At 36.3% G+C, this 12275-nt stretch overlaps 1 protein-coding gene across 1 annotated transcript; it reads left to right on the forward strand.

The window, feature by feature from the left end:
* LOC100154334 (olfactory receptor 4F3/4F16/4F29-like) lies at positions 8255-9192 on the forward strand. The gene is given in 2 exon segments (XM_001929429.2): positions 8255-8489; positions 8492-9192. Coding segments are annotated over 2 exon segments (936 nt in total).

Here is a 12275-nt window from a genome sequence, read left to right on the forward strand (position 1 = left end):
CAATTACTGAAATTGAAACTGTGATTCAAAAACTTCCAACACACCACAGTCCAGAACCATATGACTTCATTGGTAAATCTTATCAATCATGAAGAGAAGAGTTAAATCTATTCTTCTGAAACTCTTCCAAAAAAACTGCAGAAGGAACACTCTCAAGCTCATTCTATGAAGCCACCATCACTCTGACACCATTATAATGATACCACAAAAAAAGAAAATTACAGGCCAATGTCACTGATAAACATAGGTGCAAAAATCCTCAACAAAATGCTAGTAAGCTGAACCCAACAATATATTGAAAGAATCATACACCATGATCAAATGGGATTTATTGAAGTAGTAAAAGATACTTCAATATACACAAATCAATGTGTGATACAGCACTTTAATAAACTGAAGAATAAAAACCATATAGTCATCTAAATAGATGCAGAAAAAGCTTTTGAAAAAATTCAAAACCAAATTATGATTTAAACTCTCCAAATATTGGGCATAGAGGAAACATACCTCAACATAAAAAAGGAAAACCCATAGCTGCTATCATAGTCAATAGTGAAAAACTGAAAACATTTCTGTGAAGATCAGAAACAAGGCAAGGATGTCCACTCTCACAAATTTTATTTAACATAGTTTTGGAAGTCCTAGCCATGACAGAAAAGAAGAATAAATTTTAAAAATCCAAATTGGAAAGAATAAAAGTGTCACTGTTTGCAGATGATATGACATATACACAGAAAATCCTAAACATATCACTAGAGAACTACTAGAGTCATAAATGAATTGGGTAAAGCTGCAGGATATAAAATTGACACACAGAAATCTCTGGCACTCCTTTCACTAACAATAAAAGATTAGAAAGAGAAATCAGAGAAACAATCCTATTTACTATCACATCACAAAGTTTAAAATACTGAGAAATAATCCTACCTAAAGAGAAAAAAACCTATACTCTGAAAACTATAAGATGCTCATGAAAGAAATCAAAGATGACACAAACAGATGGAAAGATGTACAGTGTTCTTGGAAGGGAAGAATCAGTATTGTCAAAATTACTATACTACCCAAGGCAATCTGCATATTCAGTACAATCCCTATCAAATTACCAATGGCATTTGCACAGAGCTAGAAGAGAAATTTTTAAAAATTTGTATGGAAATACAAAAGATCCCTAATTTCCAAAGCAATCTTGAAAAAACAGAAGCAGAAATGTAGGAATCAGGCTCCCTGACTTCAGGCTATACTACAAAGCCACAGTCATCAAAACAGTATGGAACTTGCACCAAAACAGAAATATAGGTCAGTGGAAGAGTATAGAAAGCCCAGAAATAAACTCAAGCATCTGTGGTAAACTAATCTATGGCAAAGGAGGTAAGAATATGCAGTGGAAAGAAAAGGTAGTCTCTTCAATAATTAGTGCTGGGAAAACTGGACAGCTACATGTAAAAGAAAGAAATTAGAACATTATCTAACACCACATGCACAACACACACACAGACACACATTCAAAAATGGATTAAATATGTCTGGATATTATAAAACTTTAGAAGAAAACATAGGCAGAACACACTTTGACATAAATCACAACAATATCTTTTCAGATCCACCTCCTAGAGCAATGGGAAAAAAAAAACAAAATAAACAAATGGGACCTAATTAAATTTAAAAGCTTTTGCGCAGCAAAGGAAAAGACATCCCACAGAATAGGAGAAATTTTTTGCAAGTGAAGTGGCCAATAAGTGATCAATCTCAAAAATATATAAACATCTCATGGGGCTTTATTTTGAAAAAGCAAACAACCCAATCAAAAGATGGTCAGAAAGGAGTTCCCTTGTGGAACAGCAGGTTAAAATCCAGTATTATCAATATAGTTGCTCAGGTCACTACTGTGGTGTGGGTTTGATCCCTGAGAACTTCCACGTGCCGTGGCTCCCCATCAAAAAAAAAAAAAAAAAAAAAAAAGGTCAGAAGATCTAAAGAGACATTTCTCCAAAGACAAACAGATGGCAAAAAAAAAAATGCAAGAAAAGATGTTCAACATCAATAATTATTAGAGAAATGCAAATCAAAACTATGATGAGGTACCACCTTACAGGAGCCATAATTGGCTTCATCAAAAAGTCTACACACAAATGCTGGAGAGGGGGCAGAGAAAAGGGAACCCTCATTCTCTGTTGGTGAAAATGTAAATTGGTCCAACCACTATGGAAAACAGTGTGGAGGTTCCTCAAAAAACTAAAAATAGAACTACCATATGACCCAGCAGTTCCACTCCTGGGCATCCATCTGGAGCAAACCACAATTTTAAAAGATGCATCCACTCCATTGTTCATTGCATCACTATTTACATTACTATTATATACATACACAATGAAACATTACTCACCCACAAAAAAGAGTGAAGTAATGCCATTTCAGCAACATGGATGTACCTAGAGATTAGGAAACTAAGTGAAGTAAATCAGACAAATATCATATGTCACTTATTTGTGGAATGGAATTAAAATGATATGAAAGAACTTATTTACAAAACAGAGAAGATTTGAAATCAAAATCTTTATGGTTACCAAAGGGGAAACATGGGTGAAGGATAAATTAAAGGTTGGGATTAACATATACACCCTTCTATGTATAAAATAGATAAGCAGCAAGGGAAAGCTACTCAGTACTCTGTAATTACCTATTTGGGGAAAGAATCTGAAAAAGAATGTAGATATATATAACTGAATCATTTTGCTCTACACCTCAAAGTAACACAATATTTTAAATCAGCTGTATTCCAATAAAATATTCTTAAAAATAAAAAAATCAAAATTAGAAGATGAATTTTCCTTTCATTAGAGAATCACCCTGGGTCATATAATAAAATAAAGATTAAAATTATACAAAAAAGCAAAGGTGAATCTTATAAGAAAATTATGCATCCCTATGCTCCCTCCCTCACAATCCTGTGAGACAATTCCCTTGGCCTGATGACCTCAGTCTGAGCATCCCAGAATTCTAAGGCATCACTTGGTCACCATCTTCTAAATCTCATTAGTCATCTCTGAATATAGCAGCTTCTTGTTGTAGGGAGGGTATGTGGAAGGATGGAGACAATCTTTACACAGAGGAGAAAACTTAGTTTGTGGAACGTCTCTGACTCCCTGACCATGCTGCCAACTGAGATCTTTTCATAGATTAGGTAGGTGGTGGTGGAGGGGTTCCTAGACTGTAAACTACCACAAGAAGAATCTCTGTCTCATGGATCCAGAGAGGAAGGCTGTAACAGAATTAGCTGCAGCAGAAACTGTACAGGAAGGAAGAGTCAAGGAAGTTGTGTAGAAAAGGGCACATGAGAGAAAATTAGGATGTTTTATTTTTCCTAGATTTATTGAGAAATAATGATGTACACTGCTGTATAAGTTTAAAGTGTACAGTAAGATGATCTGGTTTACATATATTCTGAAATGATTACCACAGTAGGTTAACATCCATCATCTCAGGTAGATACAACTAAGAGAAAAGAGAAAAAATTCTCCTTGTAATGAGAACTCTCTTATCTACTTTCTTAATAACTTTCCCATATATCATGAAGCATCAGGTTGTAGTGAAGTTATTTTTTAATTGGAATCCAGTTAGAGAATCAAGATAGGGGAGAAACAGGAGGTACAATAAGCTTCTCATGGCTGTTCCTGCTTTTAAGATTCTCTGATCCATATTCTGTTTTTTCTCCATGTGCCAGGTCATCTTTGGCTCCCTTGTTGTACTGCCCAGAATGGAATTTGATCAGACAATTTCAATGTGACCTCTAGCCCCCAAGGATCTTTGTCTCTTTTGATACTCCATTCAGATTAATACGGTAACCACATGTGCCACTCAAAAATCCTAAGTATGTAGTTCCTGAGAGTTTCGAATGGCGTCACAAAAATACACCATCTAGAGTTTGCCCAAGTTCATGAGTCTCATCTTCAATAAGATTCTCATATTTGCTTGGAAATTTTGTCTATCTTTTAACTGTTTGTAGATTCCCACCACTGTACAAATTTTGTGCACATAACAAATTCCCTTCTTTTCCACATTCACCCTGAAAAAAACATTTTTTCCTCTATTGTTGAAATTATTTGCCCTTTCTGATTTTGCTTTCTCTACTTGGTCACCATTAGTTACCCCCCTGAAATCTTGATTTTCTCTTTACTGGTTGATTTCACTTGCTCTCCTTAATGGCACCAAAGATATCTAAATCCATGCATTTGTCTTAGTCTTTTTCCCTTTTTGATCTCTGTGTAGCTTGTGAAAGTGACAGGCATTACTTCCCACTTTGACATTCCCTTCTCTCTTGATTTCTATTGTCATGCACAGAAAAGGGTCTTTTTAAAGGCCTAATGTATTAAAATGGTGGTAAGAATAATACAATAAGAATGGTGATAAATACGAAGTATTTGTTATTTAGGGGCCATGTGTGTTTTCTCCATTAATTTTCTTTTATCTGTTTATATGTTGTGCTTTAAACAAACCATCTTTCTCATAACTTCACCTTTTAGATGGCTTCTTAAATTTTGTCTCTAGCTGGGATTTTTCTTGCCTCTTAGTTATTACCACTTTTTAGGAATAAATTGCCTCGTGATTTGGTGAATCTTTTACTGGCACCAAAACCTTGGTGTATTTGGTTCTTTCTCATTCTAACCAGAAAACACCTTTTTCCTTTCCCCTTAACTTATACCAGTAATGCGTGGATTTACGTATATTCTCTGCTGTAGAAGCTGTGAAATCTTGGGTGCGTTGATGTATGTGTGTGTTGAATATTTACATGTATAGGATAGGATATTCTTCAGAATAAAATTGTATGCTTTTTTCCCAGCTTTATTGAGATATGATTGACATGTAACTTTATGTAACTTTCAGGTGTACATTTTTTAAAATTCTACTTTAAATTTATAATAGGAATAATTTTTTAAGATTATGAACAAAGAACCATATTTGCATTCTGCATGATGTAGTCAAAGAGCAAGGGATTTAGTATCAGAAAGCCTAATTTTGGGTTCCAAAATCAGTAATTCTGTTTTGGGATAAGTTACTAACTTGTCTGAACTTGCAGTTCCCCCTCTATAAATGATAATAATGCTACTATGGAAATATCCCTCCAAAAGTAATCATAACAATCCAATATGTAGTAAATATGTGCCATACAGGTAATGCATGCTTTTCCAGCTCTAAAATTCCATCGTTAACTATTTCAGGAACTTTAATAATGTGGTTTTAAAATATATATTTTCCTCTCTGACTTTAAGGATGGCATGAAAGATGACTACTACCTATGTCAGGAAACCTGGAAAAATAGAAACTGCGTATTTTCTCTGCTATGCAGTCTGTCAGAACTATTGCTTCTCTCACTCTCTTTTTCTCTCTGTCTCTCTCTTCCTCCTTCCCTTCCTCCCTCTCTTCCTCTCTCATTCCCTCTTCCCTCTCTCTTTCTTCATGCTTCTTATTGTTTTCTAAAGTTCAGAGGTTAAACCATGGATCACAATAAGGCTTGAGGTAAGCCTTCCCTACTCCACAACTGGAAATGTATAGCAATTATTATCAGGCATTCTCTTGGGAGTGGTTGAGAAATGCATTAATGTTCAGTTTTGATTTTGGAAAATTTCTTTATGCTTACTGGACTTCATAAACAAATGTTACACTGGAAAAAGAGAAACTGTGGAAAACTATGTACCTAAAAAAACTGCTTTACTTCAAAGAAATGTTGTTGACTAAACAATCAAGTAATCTTTGCTATTTATCTTGTTCTGTATTTTAAAAATTCACAATATCCTGAAGAAATGGTCTTTATCCTCTTCAAACTTATACTTGAGGAGAGAGAATCTATAATATTAAAACTGTTGGGAATTCCTGTCATGGCTCAGTGGCAACAAAGCAGACTAGAGTCCAGGAGGAGGAGGGTTCAGTCCCTAGCATTGCTCAGTGGGTGAGGGATCCAGTGTTGCCATGAGCTGTGGTTTAGGTCATAGATGCGGCTCAGATCCCACATTGCTCTGGCTGTGGTGTAGGCTTGTGGCTGCAGCTCTGATGCCACCACTAGCCTGGGAACTTTCATATGCCTTGGGTGTGGCCCTAAAAAGACAACAACAACAAAAATTGAAGAATTATGATAAGTAGGAAAGTATTTGGTCTAAATTAAAGGATCAGTTATTATCTTTTCTCAGAATACCTTCCACTCTGCTCTCAGCTTATTAAACTCTCATTTCTGTTCCAAAACTCATTGATGTCTTTTGATGTCTTTCTTTTTTGTCTGTAAATTTACCAGCAGACTCTTGTGTGTCCTTCCTGGCCAACAACAAGCACATGGAGTTTCTCCTGTGATGCCATATATGTGGTGTATTTTTAAGTTTGGAATTTTTAGAACTAAAATTGAAGTGTCCTGATTTCTAGTAATAATACAGGGGAGGGATTAATATAAAGGGTAGAGTTACTAGGGAAATTTCTTGGAGGAAATGGGATTTGATTGACTTTTGATGGATGAGCAGTGATTGTAAATATTCTGTATTGTGCTATCCAATACATAACCACTAGCCCCACAGAGCTACTGAGTACTAGAAGTATGGCAAGTGCAACTGAGAAAATAGATTTTTAATTTCATTTAATAACCACATGTAACCATAGCTACTGTTTTCATTGTTAGAAGTTTGGCTAATGTCTTCTCACTTTGTTATTTTTCTAGTATGTAGACTCTGAAGCCACATGTGGACTAGAAAATCTAGTTTCTCTGTCTCTAACCAGTTAATTGTTCCTCACTGATCCATGGTTTTCTCACTGATAAATTAACTTGGTCTAAATCATCACTACTGAGATTTGTGGGAAAATAATTTTATAACCAATTTCACTCATAATGTAGACTGAGATGTGTGCATATGTGTGTACCCAAACAACCATGTTAAAAGGCAAAGCTTTGAGATCCATTTTTTTTCTATTTCTGGATTTCTCTTGCCCCTTCAGATCCAGGTCTGAGGCTTTTTGTGTGTTCTTGTACCTTTATTTTACCATCCCCTAACTTTATATGCTCCAGCCTCCTCCTTTTCTCAACTCACTCCAGCTTTTAGCTGCATATATAAATATTCTAGGAGCAGGAGGGATTAACATAGCGGGGTTGGACTTGCAAACAAGAGAATATTTCTTCCATGTGGTAACAGTGTATTCTCTGAAAGAAAGGTCTAGAGAGGTTCATGTAGTATTCCCAAAATTAGGGTCAGGAAAGAGTCAGACTTGTCATCATATGCCAGACAAGGGAGGTTTGAAGCAGAGAGAGATGGGATAAAAAAGGACAAATGGGACTCAGGGAGAGGGAGAAATTAGAGAGGGTGAATGGTTCTAGAACAATTGTAACATGAGTATGCATCTCTTCATTGACAGCAAATACTAAAGGTAGGGCTTAATTAGCTATAACCAAGCTGTATAGCAAACCTCAAGAATTGTGAAGAATCTGGAGACATAAATCAAAGTGGCTTGCTTAACTCCTGATTTCCCATAACACAGCTTTCCCATCCCATTCCCCAACCCCACCATGCACATCCTGGCTACATCCTGGCTGCTAACCACTCTACTAGGTACTTTCACTTGTACTCCTGGGAGCCCATGCAGATGCCCTGAACCACGAATATTCTGGTCTACCCTTTCCTTGGACCTGTCATGCTGTAGAGTCACCTCTATGCCCCATGCCTGATTCTCTTTTGCTTATCACTATGCTTGATCTTTGTGTGAATTGCAAATGTGTTTGTAAGTAGTGATGTAAAATGACTCGAGACATATCATGTACCTGAGATATGTGAGGTTAAGAAATGACACAATTTGAATAGCCAAAGAATTGTCTTCTGAACAATTTAAAAATAGAACCAGTGAGTTCTGCCAAATGCCATTGCTACCTCTTCCTTTTTTCTCTCTTTCTGTTGCACTGTACCATCTAGACTGCCCTTCCCAATCTTTGTTGTCCACAACTACTATGTTTTCATACTTGTTCCATTCTCTTATTTGTAGATGATTAGTCCTAGAGGATGTGGTAAAAGGATATTGGACATGGAAGTGACTCAACTGCTTTAGGTAACCACAGGTAAAATGCTTGCTTAGCAATAAAAATGGCCCTGAGAAGCAATTGTGGAGAGTTACAGTCTTTACACAGAATATACATGAATAATTAATTATTATAATATAGAACATTATTAACACTCCTATTTTCATTTTCTTTTCCCTTTCTTTATCTGAAAACATTCCAGCTGATAAATCAATGGATGGAGCAAATCACTCTATGGTGTCAGAATTTGTGTTCCTGGGAATCACCAACTCCTGGGAAATACAACTTCTCCTCTTTCTGTTCTCTTCGGTTTTTTACGTGGCAAGCATGATGGGAAACTCCCTCATTATGCTCACTGTGACATCTGACCGTCACTTACACTCCCCCATGTACTTTCTATTAGCCAACCTCTCCTTCATTGATCTGGGAGTTTCTTCTGTCATTTCTCCCAAATGATTTATGATCTGTTCAGGAAACATAAAGTCATCTCCTTCAGTGGCTGCATCACTCAAATCTTCTTCATCCACATCATTGGTAGTGTGGAGATGGCTCTTCTCATCGCCATGGCCTTTGACAGATATGTTGCCATATGTAAGCCTCTTCACTATTTAACTGTTATGAGCCCCAGAATGTGTATTTTGTTCCTGGTCACTGCATGGATAATTGGCTTGATCCACTCTTTGGTTCAACTGGCATTTGTTGTAAAATTGCCATTCTGTGGCCCTAATGTTCTAGACAGCTTTTACTGTGATTTTCCTCGGTTCATCAAACTTGCCTGCACAGATACCTACAGACTGGAGTTTATGGTCACTGCCAACAGTGGATTTATATCCCTGGGATCATTCTTCATACTGATTATCTCCTATATTTTTATCCTGATTACTGTTCGGAAACACTCTTCAGGGAGCTCATCTAAGGCCCTCTCCACCTTGTCAACTCATGTCATGGTGGTGATTTTATTTTTCGGTCCTTGCATTTTTGTTTATATGTGGCCTCATCCCACATCCCACCTAGACAAATTCCTTGCTGTTTTTGATGCAGTTCTCACCCCATTTTTAAATTCAGTCATCTATACATTCAGGAACAAAGAAATGAAAATGGCAATGAGGAAAGTATGCAGTCAGATTTTTATTTATAGGAGGATTTCGTAAATGCCAAAAGTATCATGAAGTCTCCTTAGTCACATGGAGTAATATTGAATTTCCATTATTTTAATATCAGGAGCATCTAAGTACCTTATGAACATTTAGTTGTCCCAAATTAAAATAACATGGTTCTTTTAAAAATGTTTAAGTGAGAGATTGTGCTGCTATCTATAGCTGGCAGAAGAATGTGGTAAAATGCATCTTCTGGAGAAGGCCAAAATGCTTATCTCTCAGGAGACACTACCTTGACGAATTTACTATTGTGTATGCTAAGTCTGTTCAGTGTCAGAGTGGGTTATATATGAGGAAATGCTGATTGACACTAAGTAAATCGATGCTAGATGGAAATACGTACATCAAGATCCCAATTTATTATTTTGCCACAAAAAAATTAGCAATTGATCTGAACAACTTCCACATAAGTGTAACTCATTCTTTCACTATAAAGAAATTTCTGGGAAGTCAAGTGATGACAGGAACATCAATGAGCAGGGAGTCAGAGCACGAAGAGTTAGCTGGCTTATTCAAATATTTAATCATTATCAGATTTTGATACTTAATGCCTATATTTCCCATGCTACTATATGCCCCTCATCACATTTGGAGAAACAGGATCCTTAGACCAGGGCTTTTATCTTAATAGTTCTGGCTGGTTTTCACAAAAGTTAACTTTTGACTTTTTTATTTTAAGTCAATCCCAAATCATGAGGAGGTTCTTAGGCCATGGATTGAACACAAGCCCCAGCAGTGACAATGTCAATCCTTAACCCACAAAACTCCTTTACCTTTTGACTGTTGTTCATACTATATTCCTACATAGTTATAGATGCATTTTTATTTCCACATGTAATGAGCCAATTTCTTCCTTTACCTTCTGCTAATATGACTGTTCATTTTGCATCATAATGATTTGAGTCACTGAAAGCTAAATTTTAGTTTTGGAGATGCTTTATTTATAATAGCATACATTGAACATCTTCCTGTATTCAATTCTATAGGAATAAGGATTTTCCATCAACAGATTTAGAAATTTTAATTTTTACTCATTTCAACAAAGAACCAAGACTTATTCTCAAAGATATATTGCAGATAACTCTGATCCTTATATAACTGAATGAGCACTCAATACACCTTAACTCAATATAGCTTAACCAGTTTACCAGTGCTCCCTTGGGCCACTTGGCCCTTATTGATTTCATAACTTTTTTACTTGATAACTTGTTTGCCTTTTCTTTTGATTTCCATTGCCCTTATATCATTTATTCTGTGTTTGACTCCTTTTTTTGGATGCTTAGAAGACCAATACACATATATCAGTTTATTAGCTGGCACTTATACTCAGCTTCCTTATGCTTTGTTTGGAAGGGGTGTTTTTAAAACAGAAGTTTCAGAGTTCCCATCATGGTGCAGTAGTTAACGAATCTGACTAGGAACCATGAGATTGTGGGTTCGAACCCTGGCCTTGCTTGCTCAGCGGGTTAAGAATCTGGCGTTGCCTGAGCTGTGGTGTAGGTCTCAAACACAGCTCGGATCCCACATTGCTGTGGCTCTGGTGTAGGCCAGTGGCTACAGCTCCAATTAGACCCCTAGCCTGGGTACCTCTATAGCTACAGGAACGGCCCTAGAAAAGGCAAAAAGACAAAAATAAATAAATTAATTAATTAAATAAAATAGAAGTTTCACTGGGTTTTCTCTTTATTGATTAAACATTGTTTAGTAGATTTATCAGGGAGTCTCTGATTCTTTTTTATTAATGTTGATTTAAAGAAATGCCTGCTCCTCCCAATCTTTACCCTTTCTGCCTTTGTGTCAGTTCTTTATCCATGACAAGATAGATTCTTCAACTGCATAGTGAATAAACATTATCTGCATCATCTCATTTAAAACAGTTTTAATATATTCTTTGTTTATACATTTTATTGGAGTACTGTTGACTGATAGTGTTGTATTAGTTTCAAGTGCACAGCAAAGTGAATCAGTTGTACACAAACATAAGTGCATTCCTTTTCAGGTTCTTTTCTCATATAAGTTTATTGCACAGCATTGAGTAGAGTTCCCTGTGCTACACAATAGGTCCTTGTTACCCATCTATTTTGTATATAGTAATGTGTACATGTCAATCGCAAGCACCTAATTTATCCTCCCATTTCACTTTTGTAACTGTAAATTTGGTTTGAAAATCTTTGAGTCTGTTTCTGTTTTGTCAGTTCCTTCATATCACTTTTATTAGATTCCACATGCTAGTGATCTCATATGATATTTCTCTTTCTCTGTCTGGCTTACCTGATTTATATCATAATTTCTATGTCCACCCATGTTACTGTAAATGGTATGGCTTCATTCTTTTTATGGCTGAATACTATTCCATGGTACATATGCTCCACATCTTCTTTATCCAGTCTTCTGTCAATGTACATTTAGGTTGCTTCCATGTCTTATCTATTGCAACTAGTGCTATGATAAACATTAAGATGCATGTATGTATCTTTTTGAATTATGGTTTTCTCCAGATATATGCTCAGAAGTGGGATTGGAGGCTTCAAATCATTGTTCTATATTTAGTTTTTGAAGGAACTTCCATGCTGTTCTCCATAGTGGTTGTACCACCTTATAGTATCATTACATTTTATTCTGAAAAATTACTGCTTCTGGTGAACACTTGCTCTGCTCTCTGCCCAAATCAGCAACATCTTCCTTCTGCTAAATGTATGGTATCTTGCAGCAACCACATAGTATGATTAGAGGATAACATGTAGATCCTACCTCTCTGACCACCACTGCTTGGTCAAAGGTTAGGCTTATCATCCAAGTCATAATGACAATGGCGTGTCTCCAGGCCACAGTTAAATGGGGCAGATATGAGCCTCTGACCAAGATGGGCCACATCTGAGCTTTCCACCAAGATGTGGGACTTTGAGAATAGAGAGAAAGCAAACCTCAGTCCATTTTGGAGCTGCGACATGTAGGGTCTACTGTCAGAAATTATATCTGGGATAATTTTTTAAAAGACATGAGAGAAGAAGCTGTAGGATTTAAAGACAGAAGCTTGTTGGTATTAAAGTTCTTGGTGGTATTAAATGTCTTTGGCA

Source organism: Sus scrofa, chromosome 7 (assembly GCF_000003025.6).
Source record: "Sus scrofa isolate TJ Tabasco breed Duroc chromosome 7, Sscrofa11.1, whole genome shotgun sequence".
Taxonomy (NCBI): Eukaryota; Metazoa; Chordata; class Mammalia; order Artiodactyla; family Suidae; genus Sus; species Sus scrofa.